Source organism: Tenrec ecaudatus, chromosome 5, assembly GCF_050624435.1.
Source record: "Tenrec ecaudatus isolate mTenEca1 chromosome 5, mTenEca1.hap1, whole genome shotgun sequence".
Lineage (NCBI taxonomy): Eukaryota > Metazoa > Chordata > Mammalia > Afrosoricida > Tenrecidae > Tenrec > Tenrec ecaudatus.
In genome coordinates, this window is record NC_134534.1 from 184,417,680 (window position 1) to 184,443,403 (window position 25,724).

The 25,724-nt window shown below is 48.3% G+C and overlaps 1 protein-coding gene across 1 annotated transcript in view; it reads left to right on the top strand.

Annotated features, from left to right (window-relative positions):
• The window catches only part of ERC2 (ELKS/RAB6-interacting/CAST family member 2), a 763,082-nt gene that overhangs the window by 234,224 nt on the left and 503,134 nt on the right, over positions 1-25,724 (top strand). The window contains exon 3 of the mRNA XM_075550919.1: positions 18,212-18,286. Coding sequence (XP_075407034.1) covers positions 18,212-18,286 — 75 coding nt within the window. The remainder of the gene's footprint in view (positions 1-18,211; positions 18,287-25,724) is intronic.

A 25,724-nucleotide genomic window follows, 5' to 3' on the forward strand; every position in this document is an offset into this window, starting at 1 on the left:
CGTACAGTAGATGGGATTGACGCCACCCCACTGAGAGCTTTCAGTAGACAGCACAGTCTGAGAAGGGGGCCCCAAAGCTGTGCTTGGTGAGTGTGGCTGCAGTAGGGGGACCGGGATGATGGTGGTGTGAGAGAAAGATGAGGAGGTTGATGGGCAGCGTCTGTCTATGGATGGATTATTGCCCTGAGTTAAGAACAAATCATCGCCTTGTCTCATCCATTTGTCGCTTTCTCTACCCATTTGCTGACCCATGTATTCAGTGACGGGGCACTTAGACAAGTCTCCTTACTTAATATTTCGGCCAGCAGGATTCCAGCCTTTATGTAGAGCAGGAAAACTGTGTAATGTGTGCGAGAGCAGGCCGGCTGCCGTGCGCAGAGGGCAGGGCTGCCTGGTGGAAGGAGAGGTTGGCTTGTCCAGCAGCGGCTGCAGAGTGCAGATGCTCCGAGCTGGGATGGTTCAGAAGAGCGATAGTTGTGAGTTCCAGGCTCAGCTGTGCTTCTCAGGGGTCTGACCCTCTACTCTTCCATCGTCCCCTCAGTCTTGAGCATCCTTCTGACAAGTGGGGACACAGTCTACGCTAACCTCCCAGGTGGTGTGAGGGTTAGGCCTTTTACGTCACCTACTCAGGATCGTGTGTAGGTCACGCCAAGGCCACGGTGGTGACCACACCTGAGTAACAGGCGCTCTTGTTGCAGTCTGTGCAATGAAGAGCAGACCTTGGGGAGGGCATTTAGAGTGAGCAGGTTTGACCTAAGAACAGAACTTTCCCACGACCAGAGCTGCTCTATGGTGGTGTGACCCCGGGATGCCAAAGTGCTACATCTTCAGTTCCCTGCCTCCATCCAGGACACGAGGGTTTCACACAGCCGGGGAGAAGCTAGACTGGGCAGTTCTTCTGCTGCTGCCCAGTTCTGTGCTGCCAGTGTTCTGCACGCTAAGTTTTTGTTTGCAGGTGGGTGCTGGGAATGGAAATTTGCAGCCAAAGAAAGACCAAGCCCTTTTCTGTGTGACTGTCCTCACTTCCACCCTGTGTTCCCTCACAGTCTGAAGTGTGACGCCTGCCCAGCTGGGAGTGCCATCCAAGTGGGCGCCATGCTCTGCTCCCGAGATCTGCCGCCATCTGGACCGTGGGGGTGTGGAGAGAACACACTGTTGATTCATATGCCAGCCCCTGCTGGCATCTCTAAAATGGGCTCTTTGGCTGGAGCTGGGAGGCAGGCATGCCCCCCTCCCACACCTTCCCCAACGACTTGAGAGAGAGGGGGCTTGAGGCGAGATGTGGGAAGTTCCAGGAACACGAGAGGATGGAGGAACAGCCTCGTGGCTTTCTTCCCCCAAGAACCTTCTTCGTCCTGCCTAACTCACTTCTAGTCAGAGACTCCAAAGCTGGATTGGGGTTCTGAGGAGCCTCCCAAGGGGTCCCTGCACCAGACCAAGCGGTGGCCTGCAGTCTCTCTCTCCTACCCCCTTAGGGATGGACCCCCCTTGCCACTTTCCTAGCCCCCCTTCCAGGAGGCTCTCCCACAGGAGCTGGCATGGTTGATCCTGCCCATCCTTCCAGAAGTCTCTCCACAAGGCTTTTCCTGATTGCTAGGTTAAAGGCAACAATTGTCACAGGTAAAATCAAGAGCCGCGATGGCTGGGACTTTGACTTCTCCTGGTCCCGTAGCTTGGTGTCCCTTTGCTTCTCGCCAGTCCCGCACCAAGGACCAGGACTCCTTCTCAGATTCTCCTCTACGTCTCTACATCCTAGGCCGGCCTTCCCTCCCACACTACACTCCATGCTGGCAGAGACCGACAGTTCCTCGTTCTTTCATTTCTCCAGGTCTGATGACATCCATGTTCTTAGTCACCACCTAACCATAGTGACTGACTGACCAACCTGCTGCCTCCACGTGTGTCAGATCGGAAGAAGACTGGGCTCCCTGAGTACATTCAATGGCCATTCAATATATCTATTTTAACAGTCTTATTGACCTATGATTCGCATACCATACAGTTCATTGGTTTAAATATATTAAAAGGAGTTGTACAATCACCACTATGATGTATTTGAAAATAGTTTCTTCATTCTTGGACTCATTATGATAAACTTCCATACTCCCCACCACCCTCCCTGTCAAAGCGCTAAGAAACTATACGTCTATTACTGTCTCGCCATCCTGACTTATCTCGGATTTCATACAGAGAAAATCATACCAAAAAAACCAACTTGACAACAACAACAAAGGGGGAAAAATGACAGGGGTTAAATTTTAACCAAACTATCTGCATTCACCCAGTTTCCAATGCGCTCTGCCCGAGGACAAGAGGGGACTCACTGGAGAGTCAATGGCATGGGAGCCATCTCTGACCACCTGTAGCTTTCCTATTGCCAATCTTGGCAAGGCTCAGACACGCTGCCATGCTCCATCCTGCTTCATCGTCTTGGATTCCAGCCATTCTGCCCTCCCGCTCCAACTCTGCACTGAGCCTGATAAATCTCCAGGAAGCCAGAGGCTGAGAGACTGTGTGGCCAAGAGGCTGAGGACCAGACAGAGGCTGGGTTGCTGGCTGGGGAGAGAGGTTGCTGAGGATCAATGACCATTTTCTTACTGTGGACTCTTCCTGAGGTCGGATAGCCCCCCGTAACAGCGAGCGTGGTCTGGGGACTCTGTGCGGCCATTACTAACGTTGGCGCTCTGGTGGTGCAGCGGTCACACAGTCACGCACTGGACTGCGAGTCGCATGGTCGGCAGTGTGATGCTGCAGGCTTCTCTGCGAGAGGAAGGCGAGGCTTTCTACTGCACAGAGTTACCGTCTCCAAAACCCACAGGGGCTGCCCTGCCCTGCCGGGTCTTTCTGAGGTGGAGTGGGCTTCCTTGTCGGTGAGTGAGGATGGACAGACTGTAGACGAATAGTTGTATTTGAACTGTGGTGCTGGAGAAGAATATTGAAAGTACCATGGACAGCTAAAAGGACAAGCTGATCTGTACTGGGAGAAGCCAGGCCAGAGTGCTCCTTAGAGGCCAGGAGGGCAAGACTTTATCTTACATCCTATGGGCATGTGGTCAGGAGAGACCCGTCCCTGGAGAAGGACATCATGCTTGGTACAGTGGAGGGGCAGGAAAAAGAGGAAGGCCCTCAGACAGATGGACGAAAACAGTGGCTGCACCAACGGGCTCAGGCACAGGCACCACAGTGAGCTTGGCGCAGGACCGTGCGGTATTTCATTCTTTTGCAATGGGTCGGAACCGACTGAATGGCACCTAACAACAACAACATGGACCTACCACTGTGCCTGGTAATCTGCTGAAACCGCTCTCTCTGTGCATCTGCCAATTAGAGAGATTTCAAGCAAGAGGGCTCAGACAGCCCTGTGCTCTCGGGTTTGGCTTATCTCGGCTTTGCCCGTGCCGTGCCGTGGCACTGGGCAGCACACAACCCCTCCTCCGGGCAGCGTGATGCTCCACAGTGTCGATGAACTGCCTTTTGTTTGCCCGCCCATCTGGTAAGGCTGGGTTGTCTAGAGAAACAAATCCGGTGGTGCTCATGTAAGAATGAGCTTTATATAAAAAAGTCATTATGGATCCAGAAGGCATCCAGCCCAGTCCAACTCAAGTCCGTAAGTCCCTCTTCAGAACCATGTAGCTGCAGGCTGGTGACAGAGAATGTGAACCAGGAGCAGGACAATCACAGGCCAGTGGGTGCACAGTGGCATGGATCTGAGGTCGTGGTTCACACGGTTCTGTGCTTGACTACGAGCTGAAAGTTTGGTGGTTCAACCTCCCTGGAGGTGCCTCCTGAGATGATAGGCCTGGTGATTTTCCATCAGGGCCTCAGCCCCGAAACCTTTGTGGGATTGGTCAGAATGGACTGCCTGGCAACAAATGACAACAGCAATTTGCCTGCGTCTCTAGATCAGCACGTACTAGATACTCAGTAAATTATGTGTGTGTGTGTGTGTGTGTGTGTGTGTGTGACAACAGCCCTGAAGAGTGATACTGCTAAAATAAGACGAAAAATGCAATGCAGAATAAGATAAATGGCATCTTACCCAGCTTTCTGCAGCGTTGGTCCAAACACGCAGCCTCTGAATTAAGGGCACAAGCAGGTGCCCTTGGGGGCCTGCTCCGTCCCACCCTCCACCCCCCCAGCCCCCGCCCTGGCAGCCCTCCACCTGGGCTGGGCACTCACGCTCCAGAGGTTCTAGGCACAGTGAGTCTCACCTGTGGCCTTTACAAGGGGTGTGCCTTTGGATCATTAGAAGTGCCTCCTGTGCTCTGCCCAGAAGTGCCTGGGAGGTCTGCCCCATCCCAGGCAGCCTGTGGGCAGGGGCAGCTGGAACGGAACTACACAGCTGGACCCGTTGGCCACCAGGTGGGACAGACTTGGCTTTGCCGTTTACTCTAGTGCTCCCCACAGGTTCAGGTTGGGTTTCCAGAACAACCTCACCCTTGCTCAGGCCCTTTCTCTGTTCTATCTGGTTTTCCTCCTTCCCTCCAGAGTTCCCTTCAGAGCCCCCCTTATTAAGCAATCACTGAGGTAGGTGACGGGGTGCTACGGAGAACACCTGGCATCGGGCCATCCAGGAAGCAGTGGGGAGCGGATCATGGTTTTACACTTTCTCCACATCCAGCACCTGCTGCTTCCTCTGTTTCCGATCATGGCCGCCAGGATGGAGGCAAAGGCATGTCCCACTCTGGTTGTGATCAGCATCTCTGTAATAACACCTGGCATGGAGTGCCTTTCCTGTGCTTGCTGGCCGTTTGTATATCTTATCTGGAAAAAATCTGTTCACTATTAAGAAAATGATTAATTGTAAAACATAGCACTTCTACTCAGAGGTGTGGACCCCAAAGAATCAAAATCAGGGACTTGATCACACTCACACCCAGTAGTCGTCCCAGCTCTATTCACAGTAACAAAGGGGGGACATAAAGGAGGTGCCCGTCGGTGGGGGATAACTCACACCGTGTGCTCCCGTGGAAAACAGTGGACTGCTCAGCCCTGAAGGGAAACGCTGTTCTGAGACTCACTATGATCTGGGTGACCTTGGAGCACAAGGACGAGTGAGCATGAGTGAGTGATCCACTTCTGTGAAAGGTCTAGGCGAGGCCAACATGCAGGGACCCACACGTGTAAGTGGTTGTCAGTGGCTGCCAGCAGGGAGGATGTGGTAGTTACATAATCTGGTGTCAAGTTGAGGATTAAGAGTATAGGGGTGGAGTCTAGCCTGTGAATCAGGATATAGCCAATGAGGCTCCTGTGTCTCTGTGTGGGCACGGCCTTCCTCTGAGGATTCTGGGAACTCCTGAATTAACCTCCTCATAGGCAGGAGACACTCTCTCTGTGCTCAGTCCCTGTGAGACATTCTTGTTGACAAGCCACATGGAGATAGGCTGCTGGCAGCCAGAGCCCTGGACCCCAAGAAGCCACATGGAGACCCCTGCCAGTACTCAAATGTTTATAATGCCACTGGATCTACAAGACTTCCTACCCACTGGCCTGTGATCTTCCTGCATTTACAAGGGCTCTTTCAACTCTTATCAGAATCCATACATCCATTGTACCAAGCACATTTGTGCATATGATGTTGCCATCATCATTTTCAAAGCATTTTCTTTCTACTTGAGCCCTTGGTATCAGCTCCTCTTTTGCCTCCCTCCCCCGTCCTCCCACTCTCGTGAACCCTTGATAAATTATAAGTTTTTCTTTCCATATCTTACCCTGTCCGCTGTCTCCCTTCACCCATGTTAATCTTAAAATGTTTAAGTGACCAGTGGTGTCTATATGCATGCATGTATGTATGTGTAAAGAGACTCTTCAGTAAGAACCACTTTGTTCAGGATTTTGCTATCGTGAGAGATGGACCTGGTTTGTTCTGAAAGCCCCTCCCCCCCTGGAGTAGAACACACATTCGTGGGGGGTGATTCAGGGAGAGACCAGTCCAACAGAGAAGACTAGGGAGGTGAAAGGTTGACCACCTCTGAGCACTCCTCCTGTGGAGTTCCCCACAGCCTTACCTTTCTTCCAGTGTGGATGCTTCCCTTTCCAGCCCCGCCCATGGCAGAGGTCCTACCAGGTGCGAGGAACAAACCAGAAGCCAGCATCCAGGGCTTGGGTGCTTGTTACAGTGGCCGCTATCTGCAGAGCCTGAAGGAACCACACACAGCAATAAGATAAAGCAAGTGTTACCCTCGCAATCATGGTATACATTTAGGTGTGGGCTATAAAATGGCATTTCCCTAGTTTGCCTCTCCCCAGATATATGTCAGACCTAGAACACTACTTGCAACTCATGGTAAATGACTGTCAAGTTCTCTCCCTGAAGGCACCAGCCATCCAGAGCAAGCAGACCCTATTGTCTGTCCCCCCCATAGGTGGGGCTCCCTCCCTGCTGGTAGGGACAGTGGATTTCTTTCCTAATGGAGAGCTCAGAACAGGTCAAACCAACTCCGTGACATCCAAGGTTGGGCTGCCATCCTGAATCTAGGATCCACCTATCTTGTCACGTGTACCCCTAGTCCCTCCTCTTCCTATTGCGTGTACACCCCTAGATTGTCCCCCTCCCATTGCTGTATTGCCTATGGTAGAACCCCTTCCTGTGACGTATGTTGTTACCTGTGATCAGGGGGGTTGCACGTCCCCCAAAGACATATAAGCCTTGGTTAGAAACAAATCGCTCTCTCCCATTACCTCTCCTCTGGCATCTCCGCATGGACCACCAGGAAGGGCTTAGGGGAGCACGCTACCATGAAATGTGTCCGACTCCTTTATTTTACTCTCTCTCCTATCTTCTATGACTTTACTAGAATCTTTATATTTTATAACTGTACAATTGCATCTACCAAACCCATGAGAGTGTTAGAGGCTGGCCTCCCCGCACATTTGGGTGTGAGAAGATTTCAGGTGCACCCTTAAATCTTACTGGCTGTGTGATTTTGGGGGGGTCTTACTTAGCTATCTAAGCTGTATCATGGGGCTGTCCCTCCTACCTGTGGGGTGCTGTGTAGATCCAATCAGGGGCAAGATGGAAAGCACAAGGCGTGGTATGTGGCAAGCATTTAGTAATTGTAGTCGTTGAATTGAACATTTTGTGGTCTTGTTATTATCGTCATGAGCGACCGCTTCCACTAGACAATCAGCTCCTTTTAGCTTTGTGGTGGGGGCCATTCGCTCACTTCCTATGGACAGGGGTGCTTTCCTAAAGAGTACAGCGCTCCCCTAGGGCAGGGGCAGTGTGCACAGGAATTTGCTCATAAGTTTTTTTTAAACTATAGTCCACCCTCCAATGGGTCTGAGGGACAGTGAACTGGCCCCCTGTTTAAAAAGTTTGAGGACCCCTGCCCTAGGGTGTCCTGGGCTGAAATCCCTATGGGCCCAGATCACAGTCTCCCCCCCCCCCCCCCGCCCAGTGCAGTGGCTGACTCCCTCCCTCCCTCACCGAGCTCCAGTCGATTCGGACTCATGGCCACCTCACAGGGAGAGCTGCCTTGGTGGGTTTCTGAGACGGGCGCTCTGTCAGGAAGAGAATGCCTGCCCTTCTCCCTCGGAGCAGCGGGGCTCCGAGAGGGTTCTAACTGCACCGTTTGGACTCCTCCCCTTTACATTTTGTAGTTTTGTCCTGCGATCTCATGGTTCTGAATGCTGGACAATGCCAATGCATTGCTATAACTAAGGTTTAAACTTTACATCCAGCCACGTGTGAAATGTCCCTGCTGTACAGTCGGTGGGTTTCAATCAATGCGCCATGCATGTGTCCACCTTTACACTAGCATGCAGAACAGTCTCACTGCCCTGGAAATTTCCCTATTCTACCCCTCCCCCGGCCTGAAATGGGAGAGAGAGAGCTTTTACAAAAAGTCAAATCGTTGGAATTATAATGTATAGATAGTTTTGTTGTTGCTTTTTGCTGATTTCTCTCTGCATTATACATTTAAGGTTCCTCTGTAACTTTTTGTAGCTTGATTTCTTTTTATTGCTGAATAGTACTTTATTTAATGGGTGTACCAGTCTGTTTATCCATCCATTTATTAAAGGGAAAAATTGGCTGTTTCCAAATTTGACCATTAGGAATAAAGCGGATCTAAACATTCATGTTCTACTAGGAGGCCAGATGGCAGCGTGGGCTGCTAATTGAAGGAGTTTGAATCCACAGCTGCTCTGCAGAAGAGAGGTGAGACTTTCTACTCCTGCACAGATAAACAGCCTCAGAAACCCGAGGAGGCAATCCTACTCTGCCCTGTGGGGGCGCTGTGCATTGGAATTCGAGGTTGGGGATTTGGGGTTAAACATTCACATGCTGCCTTTGCGCACACGCGCGTGTGTGTTTCCAATTCACTGATTAGAGGCTGAGGAGTACATTGGCTGGATCGGAAGTTAGTCTATCATTAGTTACATGAGTTTGTTTAACGCAGCGGTTCTCAACCCTCCTGATGTCGCAATCCTTTCATACAGCGCCTCATGTGTGGTGTCCCCAACCATAAAGTTATTTTAGTTGCTACTCTATCACCATCATTTTGCTACTGTGATGAATCAGGCGGCCCCTGTGAAAGGGTCATTTGGCCCCCGAAGGGCTTGCGACCCACAGGTTGAGAACCGCTGATCCAAACCTTGTCTCTGACTCTGGTCGGAGTGTTTCTTGCAAGCCGCAAAGAACCCAGGGAGGAGAAATTCAAAGCCTTGTGTCCCCTCTCGGTAGCGCTACTTGACCCCTTGTTCTCAAGCACCTCCTCAGGAGGACTGACCCCACGAGGCCAAGCTCGGTTTTGCTACGGGGCTCTCAAAAGGCTCTCCAGGGGCACTGCCGCTTTGAGCCTGGCATCCCTTAGCCCAGCGGTTCTCAACCTTCCTGATGCCCCGACCCTTTCACACAGTTCCTCATGTGGTGGTGACCCCAACCATAAAGTCATGTTCGTTGCTATTTTGTCACTGTCATTTTGCTACTGATGAATCAGGTGACCCCTGTGAAAGGGTCGTTCAACCACCGCAGGGCAGAGGCCCGCTGGTAACGGTTCAAGGACTAAAGAAGGAAGCAGGAAACAGTACAGAAGGGTGAAGCAGCTGTGCTACCCTGCAAGAAGCCAGATGCATCTAGCCTCCAAGAAGTCACCTGAATCAAGCCACGCAGGACATGCTAGCAGGGTAGACAATTGGTTAGGGGCAGCGGCGCTGAGTCAGACTACCTGGGAGTAATGCTAGGTCTGCGATTCAGCATCTCCTCCTGGACAAGACACCACTGCTCTGTGTCTCCGCTTCCTGGGGGTGAAGGAGCCCTACTGGCCTAGCGGCTCCATGACAGGCAGATAACCACGGGACCAGCAGCATAAACCACAGGCCACGCCACAGGGAAAAGATGCGGCCTTGTCTTCTGTAAGAGTTAGAGTCTTGGAAACCCACCGAGGCAGTTCTACCCTGCCCCTTGGGGTCACTCAGCAGCAGGGAGTTTTCAGGAGAAGGTGGTTGTTGCGAAGGTGACACGGGTTCATTCTTAGAAGAATGTTGAGCACACCTCGGTGTAGGTAACTATTAGCTTGTATTCATCTCACCACAGACTCCTTTTGGTCAAAAGATGAATTTGGATCAATAGATCAGTACCATCTGTCTCAATTCATATAATCAATCAATATTACTGGAGGCACTATATTCGTTATTGGGATGGGGCATACATAGTCTCTGGCTTCATGGAGTAGACCATGTAGTGGTAGACACAAGGTTGTTACCATTTAAGTTAATTTATCATTTTGTCAGTTTATCATATCCTATCATCATCTCTCCAATGCACTCTGTTTGATAACGCCTTTCCTCCTATCCCTCTATTGTGGACTGAGGGGAATCACTGGAGGTTGATTTCCAATGTAGAGCCCACAAAAGTATCCTGGGCTCCCACCGTCATCCATAGCCTTCTGCAAATCAGAGTCTCACAGTGTAGGCTCTGATACCAGTCCCTCCTTCAACTTCAGATTAAATGATTTACAATCCTTAGATCACTGTTTTAAAAGACAGACGCGTATTATCTCACAGACTGTGTGATTTGAACATTTGGGAGTCACTGCTGGGTAGTTCTGACTCAGAGTTTCTCAGAGGCCAGGGTTATGGGTAGGTTGTGCTCATCTAAAGGTGTAGAGTGGACTGTCCACTTTCACAACAGCCCACTTACATGGCCGGTGACAGGTGGCTTCAGTCCTTGTCACCGGCCCATCCCAGAAGGTACCTTGAGAGTCCTCGTGACATAGCAGCTAGATTCTTCCGGAGGATGTTACCCATGAGAGCCTGCCTTGGATATTCCATCACTTCTACTACGTTCTGTCTGTTAGCAGGGAGTGACCAAGCTCTGCCCCTGCCCGAGGGGAAGATAGCTAGGTGTTGCCTTATGAAAGACTGACAAAAGATGCTGGGCACCACGAACTGTCGTGTGAGGAAATCGTTTTTTGAAGGAATATGGAACATATTCTAGACTGGGGATGAGCAAACATTTTCTACGAAGGGCCAGGCAGTCACTATTTCTGTCTTTGTGAGTCATCGTGTCTTCGCCACAGCTACTCAGCTCTACCCTGGCGGCATGAACGCGGCCGTGGGGCTGTGGCAATGAGCGAGGGAGCCTGCATTTCCACAGAGCTTTGTTTACAAAGACGGGCAGAGCCTCCCACTTCGCAACCTCAGCATTTATCGTGTTGCTCCCATTGCCTGGGGAGATTCAGACTCCTAGGGACTTCAAGTACCAGAGACCAGGCACTGCCCAGTCCTGTGCCACCCTCGTGCTTGGTTCTAAGGCTGCACCAGTGTTTTGAGCCTGGTGCCAATCCATCTTGGTGAAGGGTTTCCTCTTCTTTGCTGAGTCTCCACTTTACCCAGCACGATGCTCTTCTCTGGTCCTCTCCTCTCCTGGCAACATGTCCCAAGTAGGAGAGATGAAGGCTTAATATCCTCATTTCAAAATAATTTTTTGAGTCAAGAAGCATATTTTTTGCCTTTTAAAAAACTTGTGAATATATACATATATATACAAATAGAGTCAGATATGTATACCAAGCCAACAGTTTTAAATTGTACGATTCAGGGATACCAGTTACATTCCCGTGCACCCCCTACAAATATCCATGATGAAATTTCCCTCACCAAACACACGAGCTCCAGGAAGCCTCCTGGGAAAAGGGAACAGCAAGGTGACGGAACTCGCACCTTGCTCTTCCTTTCCCACGCAGACTTGTTTCCTCTGCGTTTTAGCCCACTTGAAAGAATACGGCTACTGACAATGCCAAGCTACGTATTTTGGGGGAGGGAGTTACATTACGTAAGAGGGGCGGTATATCCGCGGTGTGGGACCGGTACATGCATGACTATCAGGGGGAGGAGTGCTTCCCAGGAGAGGTGAGCATGGGACCAGACAGAGAAAGGTGCTCATCTCTGTGGGAGTGGGGCAGCATGCCGTCCTTCATCAGCCCTGCTGGGTGGGTCCCCTGCTGACATGTGGTGAGCGGCTGAGTGCTTAGCTCCTGGGCCAGCAGTGTGGGAAGCCAGGGGGCCTTCATGTGACCCAGGACAGCTAGGCGAGGAAGAGCCGTGCTAAGTCATTTCACAACAGCCTCCCCGTAGGCCCTCTGCTTAGGCTGTTCCTCAGTTTATCCTGGGGTTAAAGAGTTTTTCTTCCTACTCACTTTAAAGGACCATTCTGCCTGTCCTTCTTCCAAGACAGATTTGTCCAGACTTCTGTCAAGTCATGGTATAATTCATTCCATCTGATACTTTGTCTCTTCATTCCATCTGATACTTTGAAACTTTTTGTCTCCTCTGAGCTACAACCTGTTCTGTGGTTGGTATGCAATTTTCATGTACTAGTCAGTGGACTATACAAATGAAGTATTTGTGCTCTCCTATGTAAATGAAGAATCTCTAGTCTACTATGCAAATGAAGAATCTCTAGTCCACTGTGAAAATAGAGTATCTGGACTCTTCTATTCAAATAAAGTATCTATACTCTACTATCCAAATGAAGTATCTATACTGTACTCTGAAAATGAAGTGTTTGTACTCCACTATGCCATTGCAGTATCTATGCTCTGCTATGCAAATGAAGAGTCTGCGGCTCACTGGGAGGGCACTGGTTAGTTTGCGGACCTTGCTGAGAGGAAGGGATCAGGCTTAGACATTGATAAGGTGTTCTCAGACAGAAAGAAACAAGAAGAGAAGCAGCAGAGAGAAGCAGCCGAGAAAGGGAAGAGGCAAGGACCCTCCTGGAAACACTATACACATGAGTCACAGGCTCTCACACTGGGCATCACCGCTGCTGGGCTCTCAGGCACTACCAGAAAGCCCTTCCCGAGGAGCTGCTTCAGACTCGATGCCTAAAACCGTCGGTTCTTGTTACTCCTCTGTTTGGGCCCCCGTCCTTCTCCCCCTGCCCCCACTACTCGAGGAATTATCTGTCTGAGATCAGTTAACACCAACTGAGTTATGAAATGATAGGAAAACGCTGTCACCTAGCAGTCAGTGCTATTAGAAGATAGGACATTTTTCTCCAGACCATTTATTAGGACACAGTCTAGACATGATGCCGTTCAATGCTTCAGTCATATCAAGCCGTGTTGCACAATCGACACCCCAATCATTTTCAGGACATTTTCCCTTCTTGTCCTCCTGATGGCAGTTCCCCATTACACCCCCACCACCATAACCTCCCTGTCGTCACCCACCGCCCATGTAAAAGATTCCTTATTCTAGTTACTGTCTGTAGATTCACCCAACCTATCTACCAAAAAACATGGAAAAATGCATAACACAGACAAGAACGTTACCAACAATAACAAAATACAACAGAGATAAATTCCAAATTGAAAAAGAAACAAACAGGAAATATTAAAAACCAGTTCAAACTCAAAGTGCATTAAAAGCGAGATCAAATGCTAAGGATGTAACCGTTCAAGTCAGATGTAGCATCTTACTCTACTAGAATGGTCCCTCCCATACGCTCTGTTTGACCACCAGGTGATTCCCAGCCCTCAGTTTTGGTGAGAGGGAAACCACCATAGGCTTATTCCACGTGTGGATCCTGCAAATGTCTTTTACGGTTCCTGTGCCGCCCATAGCCTTCTTTCTGCACACCAGAATATTACAATTCAAGCTCTGATACAATGCCCTCCTGCGGATTTGGGTGATTTCATTTGCAATCCTTGAGTCACACACGCTGGTGTGTGTGCTTCTTCCATGTGGCCTTAATTGACGGCTCACTGAAATGTGAAACTTTGAGATGCTGCCAATTGTCTGCCTTGGTTTTCCTTCTTTTAAAGTTGGAGATGGGTGACCAGAAATGACCATTTCACAGTCAAGCTGCTTACGAGAACCCTGCTATTCTCAGAGCTGGAAGGGCTGTGAGCAAGTGCACCCTCCAGGCTGCTGTTCTGCAGACCAGAGAGTGGAAGGTAAATGCCCAGGCCCCAGGCTGACACGGCAGGCGGTCTCCAGAGGCGCCCACTAGAGGTTCTTTCTTCCCTGTCAGGGGCTCTGCCTGGTCTCTGACTTGCAGATGGATTTCTGGGTGTGGGCCCGGCCTCCCGTGCTGCCCAACATCTTGTTGGTATTTGCTGCTTTTATGTCTGTTTCTGGAGAGAACCCACAGCCTCCGTCCATTCCGCATGGAGACCTCTGATCCAGAGCAGCTTGAGTCCCACGCAGTGATGACTTCATATGCTTTCTGCGATGTGAGTCAGAGTCCCTTCGATCTTGCCCTCGCCATCCCGACAGGAGAGGACACTAACTACTCCTGGGGAAATTCATTAGGTTTTTTTCATTAATTAAAAAAAAATGTTTTTTTTTAATTTTTTTAAAAATCAGTCCGTAATGAGAGTGTTCTCAGATCTCTGATGGTTAAGAGAAAATGGAACATCTAGCTTCTAACTCATTTTGCTGAGAGCTTCGACAAATCTGGCAGGCAATCACACACTGCAGTCACTCTTGTGATTCCAGAGTCACCAGTCATGGCAGGCTCAGGTGAGTCTGCTTTTGCTGGAAGCTATTGCAGTACCGAACGCTGAAGAGCCAGGGCTTCGCCAACAAGGCCCAAAGCCTCGGCCCAAAGCCTCAACCCCAGGCTGTTGCTGGTGGGCTGGCTGAGTTATTCCGACTCCAACAGCCCTCTGCTCAGCAGAAGGAAGCACAACCTCACAGTGGTTGTGACGTTTGAGCCTATTGTCGCAGTCAGTGTTGACCCATCTCCGAGATGGATCACTTACCCTCAACTTTACCGAGCACGAGGTCCTTTTACAAGGACCAGTCACTTTTGATAGCATGTCCAAAGTATGTGACACATGTTACAAGTCACATGAGCCCAGATCAGTTCCAGGCCTTGCCGGCGCCTCCTGGGCCCTTTGTGAGGAGCGTTCTGTAGGGGCAGCTCCTCTCCACTGCGCTACATCTCGGAGTGGGCAAACAGTCCGCGAAGGCCCTCTCAGGTGTCCCTGGAGTCTCTTGGCAAATGCCATTCCTCAACTGGCATGTTAGACTCTGACGTGATCCTCAGAAACTATGCAGCCAGGAAAAAAATTCGCACTTGATGTGAAAATTATAATTCTTGGGTAATTGCAATTTTATTCTATTCAGGGAGTGATCCATGGGAAGCTGGGTTTTGAGCTGGTTTGTATTATAATAGAATTTGTATAATTATAGCAATGAGCATTCTGGGTGCATTTTGATGAAACTTTTGTAACAAGTTTATTTATTTTTATTGCCTGTTTACCCTTAAAAATATTTTCGTGTTTAGCGGAAATTGCAAGGCGCATATCTTTTACCCACTGGTTTTTATTTTCACTCTGTTCTTTCCTTGTTCTTCAATTATTATTATTTTTTGTTTTGTACAAGCCTAAGCCATCTTCTCAGCTTGTCTTCTGGCTTTTATTCTAAACTGAGAATGACTAGGACATGAAATGGTCAAGAATCTCCTTCTCGCCTTTTCCTGTTAGGAGGTTGTTGGTTGCTCTGTGAGGTCAGAATGAGAAGGGTGTGGAAAAGGTTTCCTTCCATGGTGCATCTCTAATACTTCCTTTCCAGTTTTCTTCTGTACAGGACATGTTAAAAACTCTAAGAATCCCCACAACATGAGAACTAAGTAGCCTTGGGGGAGGCTGAAATCCTTGGTGCGTCACTCAACTAGCTAACGGTGTGCTGGCTCTGTAGTGTACTCCATCTGTGAAATGGGATGTCGGGGGTTGGCCTTAATGGCGAGTTTAACAAATAAAATAGACAAATTCATGATTAAATTACATTACAATCCAGCCCTTCTTAGTTTTGTTCACTACAATTCGCTATTATCTCTTGAGACTATTTATATGTTTTGTGTCCGGATTAGTCGTTCTCAACCTGTGAGTCGCGACCCCTTTGGGGGTCAAATGACCCTTTCACAAGGGTCCCCTAAGACCATCAAAAACACCTATTTCCAATGGTCTTAGGAACTGAGACATAGTTCCTCTATCCGGCTCCAGGCAGATCCACCCACATGCAGATATGCTGATCTGGTGAGAAGGAAGCTATCTCAACCTTCGTGGTACTGATGTTGGCTTTTTATGCAGACTGTTGCAAAACGTAGTGATGAAGTTTACTGTTGTTAGAGGAAGACTGTTACCCATGCTACGCCATGCTTCAAGACAAAATTTCAGTTGTTTGTCATTAGAAATATACATTTCACAACATATAATTACATATTGTTTTTGTGATTAATCATTATGCTTTCATTATGTTCAATTTGTAACAATGAAGATACATTAACAGTAGCAAAATTGCAGTGATGAAGTAGCAATGAAAGTAATTGATGGTTGGGGGTCCCCACCACATGAGGACTGTGTGAAAGGGTCGCGCGTGAGGAAGGTTGAGAGCTATACTCTACAGTGAGGTCTGCTGTACATTTTGAAGTTGGCCATGGTGGGTACCCCTATTAGAGGACTCACCCCACAGGCGAGTGATGTGGTGTGAAAGATACAGTGTCAATTAGAAGCCCCAAAAGTGACAGCCACTGGCAAGGCCCCTCTGTCAGATGAACAACTGACCAGATCTGTTTAGAACATTGCAGCCATGTCTAGAGAGCCCTATCTAGGATGACCGCTGCGGCCAGGGCTTAGAAAAGGACAGGGATTCTCTCATTCCCCTCCCCTCCAACCGTTTATTGGCACAAAATTCACATATCAACAATTGAACAGTTCAGTCATTCAATCACACCAAGGTGAGTTGTGTAATCACTGCCTCATCTATCTTAGAGCCTCCCACCCTACCTCACCAAGGTCACACCACCTTCCAACTGAGCTGTACAATCACTATCAGTTCTAATGCTCCCTCCTGTCGCCCTCAGTGTTCACTCCGAAATCCCCCTTCCCTCCCCATTGCCCACCCCCACCCCTGCATTCCCTACCACACCTTGTATCGGTTATTCCATCATACATCCAGGCCTCCTGTGCCTCACAGCTGGGAAACCCAAGAAAGTAGTGCAAAGTAAATCTTGCTGAGGTTGCGTGAGTATAAAGTCAAAGATACAAATGATATGTAAGAGTTAGAAGACCCCACTAACATTCAAAAGGCCAGGGAAGAAATGTCTGTCATGTGACATCTAAGAAAGACTTGCACCTACTAGTACTAACACAGGTCCTGTCTATAGGGAGGACAACTAACTGCCTGGTATCAAGTTCAGAGATAAAGTGGGCCCTTCTCCTGAATTCCCAAGACTGTAGCTCTCCCCTGTCCTATGGAGTCACCTGGAGTCAGCATAGACTCAATGAAAGTGACATTTTGGTTTGAGAACGCATAACTCAGACACAATAATATTGGACTCCTTCCCTCACAAGGGTCTATTCCTGGGGAAATGGCCCACGTCCTAAGGGAGAATTCTCATATACAAAAAGAAGCACATTGCTAGAATCAGGGGTTGCGAAGCTTTTTCTCATCGCTTGAAGACTCTTAAGAAGAAAAGATGCTTCTTGGACGCTGTCCACCTCCCCTCACCCCCCTGTCCAGGTGGTGATGCCCTGGGTTGGCCCTTGGACATTGGCATTAGGATCCATGACCAGGACTTTTTGGATGATTGGCAAACTAAAGGAAAAACATAATAATGGGCTGTGGGCAAAAGCTTACCTACTTTGTTTTCCTAAGAAGTTCTGTCCTTTATTGTGGGATTCCATCCTCCCCATATGTCAACATATCCCTTTATTTGTGAATGGGAATGAGAATCCATGGTCACGATGGAGATAGAGTTGCTTTAAAATGTCCTTACTTGGAAAAAAGATTGGAAATGACGTTGGTCCTTTTCTCGACCTCTGATTAAATGTATTATTTGTTTTTCACACAAAAATGACCAGAATGGTGGCCTGCCCTGTTGGCAGTCACCTGTCCAGGGATGAACGTAAAGTGGGTTTTCTAGGTCTGAAGGGAATGACTGTGGGTGAGGTGCATCCACAGCGTGGAGGGTGTGGGAGCCATTTCCTTCCCTGCCGTCATTGGCGCCCTCCTTAATCTCCTTAATCGGAGCACTGAGTCAAACACCACTGTGTGACTTGAATAGCAGTTGTCCCCTTCCCTTCTATTCTGCCAAGACAACTTTTCAAAGTCTCGCTAGAGCCAAGGGAACCCTTCAAGTTCCAAAAGGTCATTGTGAACATATCACACGCAGATGCGATTTTGAGCAAGGACCGAAATGGTGAATTAGGAAGGCAGAGGCTCTTCCTCAGGGTTCTGTCACATCATTGTACTCCCCGAAGTGACACCGTTTATCCTGAAAAGATTTTGAATCGCTCATTGCAAACCTGCCTGGGAAGCCTGCAGCGGAACTGCTACCACGCTAGTTAGTCACTGCCCCTCCCCTCCCCTCCCCTCCCCTCCCCTGCTCTGCTTGCGTTGGGAGTGCCGAGTAATGTCATTTAGTAAATTATGATTAGAGGCTGGGCATCAGCCCCGGTGCTGAACAGTATTTGGACCACGATGACTTGCCGGCTTTGTCACAGTTGACATTAATTATTGATGGACGTTTCAGAAATAGCGCATGTGCCGGGCACTTTCCTCCTGCAGCAGGCTCGGGCAGGGCAGGAGGCGCGCTGAGGAGGAGCCAGGCCCCAGGCACCTGTGGCTCTGTCCTTCCTGCCAGTGCACCGCAGCCCTGCGCCTGTGCGCTGCCGCATGGTGCCTACCTGGGTGAGGGGCATGGTGTAACAGAAGCATGAACCGGCAGGCTTACTTCTGTCGTGTTCCTCCGCAGGAACTGCATCGAAGGAGCCAACTGCAGCCGGAGCCCGCGAAGACGAAGGCTCTCCAGACGGTGATAGAGATGAAGGTAGGGGCCGTGCACGTGGGCGTCCCTGCTGAGGGTGCCTGACTGGGACTGCGAGAGTAAACTCACTCGCAAAGGGGACCTAGTTTCTCTCTAGGCTCCCCGTGGGTGCTTTTGTTCTCGGATTGTTTTCCCTGCCTGCCTCTGTGGGTGCATGCCATTCAGGAAAGAGTCATTTAAACAGGGGTGGTGGGATAGGGGTGGGGGCTGGGGGGATCTTTTCTGGATAAAAGAGTAACGGCTGGAGGATCCATTGACTGAGGAGCTGTGTCCATCTGGAGGCTGGCCAATGCTTTCAAGCCCAAGGCTGGTTCAGCTTGTGTTTTAAAAGTACATTTCTAATGCTGGATTTATCTTTCTTTCTTTCTTCCTTCCCCATTCACATTGCACCGAAAAGACACCTTTGAGAAGGGAGGCTTTGGTAAAGGGGAGTCTCCTTTACTTATGGCGGAGCGGGTGAATAGTTAAGGCTATGCGACTCGCCCAATTAACTTCTCAAAGAGCAGACTTCCTTAGAACACCCGATTGTTCCCTTCTAACGAAGTCGAAGTCTGGAGGTGTCAGTAATCGATGGGGCCCTCACCGGGTCTCCTGTTTGTCTCTGGAGGCAGGAGGATGGAGGCAGCATTTGGAAAGTGCACGGAACTACATCTTGGCAGATTTAGGTAGGGCATTTAAAGAATCATGAAGCAAATGATGATGGCCAAGCCATCATCTCCGACTCAAATGCAGGCCCACGTAGTCTCCTTTCCCTCGCCCATCTCTAGAAATCAGAAGGCTGCTTTTTGTTGTTTGTTCATTTTCCACTGTCAGCTTTTACCAGAGGACACAAGTATAGAGTGTAGGGTTTAAGAATAAATCATCACAGGTTTAAATTGCTACATCAAAGGAAAGAATTTCTTAATGAAGGCATTTACACACTTGCAGGTTTGCTGAGAGAGCTCACTGGCCATCCCTCAGTGGCCCACGAGAGGATCCTGAAGCTGTCAGATAGGATAAGGGTTTTTCTTGTCCTTCTTGTAGCCCATGATTTCAAAGGATCTGCTACAAAAGATCCCTAAGTCTTAGCAAAAGAGAAACTAGAACATGCGATCGAGTTCTTGGCCTGCACAACCCTGTCCCCCACAGCCAATGAGGCCCACATCCGAGTGGACTTCATTTGTGTGGAAATAATATATAGAAACTGATTTAAACTGTATATCCCCCTCCCCTCCAAGAAAGGTTGCATGAAGTATTCATAATATTTTTATAGGATATGAGTTTGAACAAAATGTCATCAAGGAACCAAGTGTCTATAGGATTATAAATATTCAAAATTTCTACTTTATCAATAGTCTTGAATGTGCAAAGATTTTACTTTTTGATAAAAAGCAAAAACAACTTCCAAGCCGACACTTGGAGAGAGTGTGACGCCTAACAGATTTCATCCTCTTGTCTCATTGAGACCAAATCCAAACCAAACCCAACCAAGAAAACTAACAACCCATCTCTGCACCTTGTTCCCCGCCCCTCCCCCACCCCCAAGATACTGAGATGGAAGAAAAAGAATTGATTTCTTTTTTTTTGGTAAATGGTCATTCCATTTTTCTTCTACCTACTCCAATGCAAACAATAATAGAAAACCAAAGGTCAAGAAAAAAAACATTTTAAAATTGCCATTTTATTGATCTATTTTTAAAGATTACACTTTAAAAATCTGTGTAGCAACCAGGATAGCCATTCTTTCTGGTTCTGTGGGTGGGTTTTTTTTGTTGGCGGGAGTGAGGTGGGGGTAAAGGTCTCCATACAACTCATTGGAAATATTTTGTGACTTTTTAAAGATAGACAACCTTGTGGGTCTGGTTTACTGGTTCTAGGATTGTATATTTTATTTCGCAAACAAGGAATAAATATCAGTATTCATTTAGTCCATATCCTTAGGAAGGCATAAAAACCTATTTAGGGGGCGATTTAACCTCATGTACTCTCAGTAGGCTGAGTTTAGACATCTTGTGTTATGAATTCCTACTAGCAGCACGATGGTGCCGGCTTAGGATGGATGCAGCTCAGCCAGTTGATCGGGAGCAGTCTCTTGCATGGGATGCCTATTGATTGACGGAAGCCCTGCCTTCTGTTTCATCTGTACTCAGCTTCTCTCGACTGAGCCATGCGTGTTGTGTGTGACGGAGACCAGCCGTGTGTGCATCACACGCCCATGAACATGGAAGGGCGTAGCAGGAGCCTTAGGGTTGACTGAGGAATCCCGGTGGCACTATGGTTACATGCCTGGCTGCTTACCTCAGCGTTGGTGGTTGGATCCCCTTGGTGGCTCCTGAGGAGGAGCACCGGGTCGGGTCCTGTGAAGTCCTCAGGAGCAGGTCTTCTCTGTCACCAGGGGCTGCTTGGAGTCAGAATCAGCTCAGTTGCAGCAAACTACCACAGCCAGGGTTGACTGCAGATCAAAGGGACTCCTAACCCTGTAGGTGGAATGTGAGATCCCGCTGGGTCTTCAGGAAACACCTGTGGTGAAGCATCAGTTCATCTGGTGTCTTGGAAAAGCCAACATGAAAAGGAGCCTCCCTAGAGCCGCTGGCTCTGTCGTTTCATGGAGTGAAGGTGACTCTTACAGGCTTAGACACGGACTCTTTCTTTTTAGAGAAACGGAGGGTGCACGTCTTAGACCGTCATCCCTCCAGGCACAGTGTGCTTCAGTGCCAACAAGCGCATGTTGAACTCTTGCCAACGCGTGAGCCCCATGACCTGCTCGTCCCCACAGGTGTCTGCCACTGCCTGGACCTCGGGAGTTGGACACAGGTCTCTGAGGGGGACAGGTGGGCAAGGTCTGCCTCCATCAAGGTCAGGGACAATTCTCTTGTGAAAAAGCATATGTATTGCCGGCCAGGCGGCAAACATCTGAATAAACGCCAGGGAAGCAAAATGAGTACGATTACTTGTGGTTTATCTCCTTTTAGGAAACTTCAAACTTTTGTTTTGAGCCTGAGTTGGCCCGGCAGGTACGTTGCAGGCTTGCACGGAGAGTACAGTGTGTGTTTCTGTGTGGAGTGGTGTGAGGCTCTTCTTGCTTTGATGGCTTACGTTCCATTACAAGATTCCCCTGTTCTGTCTGTCAAAATTAAAGACTTATTTTCTTTTGAAATAATTTACATTTGCAACCCACTTTTACTATATCCTTGATGGATTTAAACACGATGCTCAAATTTCTACTTGATTTAGTTCATTCATAGAGCTGTGCCTCAATTTTTTCCCTTTTTAAAATAAATGAATGACAGACGTGATGGTGCTTGTCAGATTATGCTGATTAAAAAAATTTCTTAGAACTTTTAAATGAATGACAATTTAATAAGAATAACTAAAGCCAACAGGGAATCTACTGGCTTCCATAATCAGGAGGAAAAAGGAGAATTGCTTCAAGCATAGCTTGATCCAGCAATTCCAATATATAAACAGATTTGATTTCCTCTCCCACGTTTCTCTTGACTTCCTTCCGGTGAGCTCTGTATTTGATGCCCTCTGCCTGTCCATGTGACTGAAACAGCTCTGATAGTCACAGGTAGAAAAGAACAGGTCGAGCATTGTGTTTTGCAACAATGAAAACACCAGCTCTTCCTAGAGTGATGCTAATTACCGAGGCTGATCATTAAACTTCACTCCAAATTCAACAGTTTAGGACACATGTAGCTTCTTAGTTCTAAATTGTCTGGTTTGCTGATACGTATTCATCAAGAAAGCAAACTTTCTGCCAGGACTAAAGTTAGCAGAATTGAGTGGGGAAGGGAAGGGAAAAAAGAGGAGCTGATACCAAAGGCTGAAGTAGAAAATGGTTTGGAAATGATGATGGCAACATATGTACAAATATGTTTGATACAATAGATGTATGGAATGTTGTAAGAGCCCCCAATAAAATTATTTTTTTTAATTCTCTAGCATTGCCTCTAAAAAATAAATAAATAAAGTTAGCAGAATTATCCAATTGTCCAATAGGACATTTGTAGAAAATATACCGGATCTGATACATTGCTAAACAATGCTGAAGCAGATCAGGGGATCCCAGGTGGCGTTGTGGGTTAAGAGTTGGTCAGCAGCTTGAATCCCCCAGCTGCTCCGTGGAGAAAAGATTAGACGCTCTACTCCCACAAAGATGTGCTTATCTGTGCTGTGGGAGCTGTAGAAATATGCTAGTACTCTGTGGGTGATATGCTGCTTATGGATCGTGTTAAAGGGCTGGCATAGACTAGCTGTTCAATAAATAGATTCGAGTTTTCCCTTTTGCTTTTTCACATTAGCTTCAACATTCAGCAGCTCCTAGGAGCACCCCAACAGCAGGAGAGGGTGCAGTGTAAGCACAGACGAGAGAGCAGGCACCAGCCAGGCACTTGATGAGGACACAGGCCTACGGGTAGGCATAGTTCCCCTCATTTCCCAAATGAGAACTGGGTTTGGAAGGACCCAAGGCATCTGGGAGTCTGAACACAGATTGTTCCTCCACAGGTCCTGCATCCCCTCTCCCCTCCTATTCTGTGTAACAGAAGATAGCCCACAGTTTCAGTTGTTTTCTCTGACAATGCTCCTGCTTTGAAGATTTGGGGCCCGGAGGCTGGCATCCTAGAGGAAGTCCCAGGTAGCTCCGGAGAGCTGGGAGGCCTGGGAGATACTCTTGACAAGGTGTAGGGTTCTAAGACAAGACTCTCCCTTTTGTGGCGACAGCTCTACAGAAAAACCTCCAAATAGGTTCCTTTCAGCCAATAGACAAGTATCCTTGTCATTTCCCTGAGTTGTCTTTATAAGAACATGGGCCAATAGCTCATTTAAACTTGAAGAGCAGGCAGTCGGCACCTGGGATTCCAATGGGTTTCCAGTTCAGTTGTAAAACCAGAATGGACTCACTTCCTCAAATGCAGGTGTCTCAGAAAGATCACCAAGATAAGAATGGATGTCTTGCTAAGAATCGTCCTCTCTGTAACACAAGGGCAGTGTGGGCTTGTATAGCAGCCAGTGCTCTCCACTGAGAGACTGGCACCATCTGAGCATGACTGGATGCGTCACACTCCAAGGGCACCACATGCTCCCAGAAGGGCTCGGTGCACATCCCCCTCCCCACTGAGTCTTCAGTTCCAGGGCCCCAACCCATTGCTTTTGTCCACATTGACACACGTGTGCCCGTAAAGAGTCTGTCTGCTGCCTCAGTATGGTTCAGACCAGTTCAAAGCCCTCTCTGCTCCTATAAAGAACACAGTCCACAACGTCACACGGGCAGTTCTGCCCTTATCGCTCGAGCTGCTATGGGGCGAAACCAGGTTGACAGCCCCAAGCAACGCCGCCCTTCCAGTTGCTATTCCAGCATCATCGTTTAGCTTAGCTGGTTTCTAGGAAATTTGTTTGTTCATTCTCCAGTTTAAGAAAGCAAAACCTTTATCCCATCTCACTCTTTTCCTTAAAGAAATAGAAGCGTGTGTTTTCCAAGTGACAGCAGAAATAAATACCAAGTCAAATGTTAGCGCTGGATGGCATATGATTATTGCTTAGGAAAAAAGTAAGGTATAAAAAAAAGAGAGAGAGACTGTTTTTAAAGCAGAAAAATGCTTTTTGCATGAGCTTTTCTTGTGGTGCCTTTGACTCAAAATGGTTTGATTGAGCTGCTAGTTAGTAATTCTTGTTATTAATCAGTTTACTTTGTGGGAATTTAGGTCCTGAGGTAGAATTATAAACATTAGTGTTTACTGAGCCACTGTTTTGTACTCACCACCCTGGAGGGACTCTGAATCAAAAGCACTCCAGTTGTTTTTTTTATTGTGGTAAACTCCATATAACAACAAAAAAATAATAATTTTACTATTCAGTGGCAATTATTTCCCTCACAATGTTACATAGCCGTCACCGCCATGGAAAACTCTTTTCAACCCATGACCCTTACACAGTTCCTCATGTGGTGGTGACCCCCCAACCATAAAATTATTTTCGTTGCTACTTCATCACTGTTATTTTGTTGCAGTTATGAATCGGGTAACCCCTGAGAAAGGGTTTGAGACCCACAGATTCAAAACGGCTGGCAGAAGCCCCCTGCGTGCTCCATGGAGAGAGATGAGACTCTGCTCCTGCAGAGACTCACAGTCTCAGAAACCCCATAAGGGTTCATGGTGAATTAATATTGGCTTGATGGCAGTGGGTTTGGTTTGGTTTGTAAACAAATTCCATCCCAGGAATCAGGAACTCTCCTTTGTACCCCACCCTGAGTTCCCATTAACTGCTCATTTGCTTCCTGTCTCCCTGGATGTGCCAGGCATTTCTATAACCGGATGCTGACAACACGTGGCCCTTTGTGTTTGACTGATCTCAGGGGGCATCATGTCCTCAAGGGTTATTCATGTGTGAGCGCCAATCAGAGTTTCATCTTTACGGCGGCATCACTTTCCGTTGTGTGGCTATGCCACGTTTGGGCCCCCATTCATCTTCCCTGGGTCCTGGGGTCTCTCTCCCTGTGGGCCCTTGTGTGTCGTGCTGTACATTGATGTACAAGGATCTGCTGATTCCCTGCTAAGGACTCCGTCTGTGTGGAACTAACCATGTGAGGGAGCTTCTGAAGACTCCTGGACAGTAGACACGAAAGATGATGGTGCCCATGAATGTCTGCAAGTCCCCTCGGAGAATCCAGCAAAAAACACAGTGGCATAAGGAAGGGCAAGGGAACCACAGAGACTCGGAGGCTACGAGAGGGAATCAAGACATGCTTCTTAGAGCAGTTAGCATTGGAGGCCAATTTGAAAAGAGGGTCATGCCCTTGATGAACGGAAGCAGAAAGGGCTGGGTTGCACATAGTTGGCACCAATCCGGAGGCCATGAGGTGGGAAGAAAACTCTGAGGCTTCCCGTTGGCAAAGAATCCTGCGTACGGGCATCAGACAGTGAGCCGGGCTGTATTCTGCGGGGTTTCAAACGCCAGACGAAGCCATGTCTAACTTGACTGGTAGGCAGTACCTCCGTGACCGTTTCCATGTTGCCGCATAGACACGAGGTAGAAGGGAATCTTAGTTCAGCTCTCAGGGTGTTCAGCTTTAGAAGGTGGCGGTAGAGGAGAGCCATCAGCCAGCAGTCCTGGGCGCTGTGGCTGGGCATGGCTGACATGGCAGGAGCTGGGCAGCGGGAAAGCTCCGAGGAGGGAAATCCAGGAGGAGGAGCTGATTTTCAGGGAGCCTCTGCAGTGCATCTGGGGTAGGGGAGGTGCACTCAGGAATTTTTATCTAAAGACCATGCATACGGAGGATGTTTCACATGTCAAAACTACCGCTGGATCCTTGTGAAACAAGTCATAAAGCTGTCCTGCCCCCGCATGAGTCCTATACGGACCATTTTTCTCCACTAGTTTATACAAATAATTTTTTTGAGGTGGAAAATACACCTAGAAGAACATACACCAGTTTAGCAATATTTAGATGTACACTTCCTTG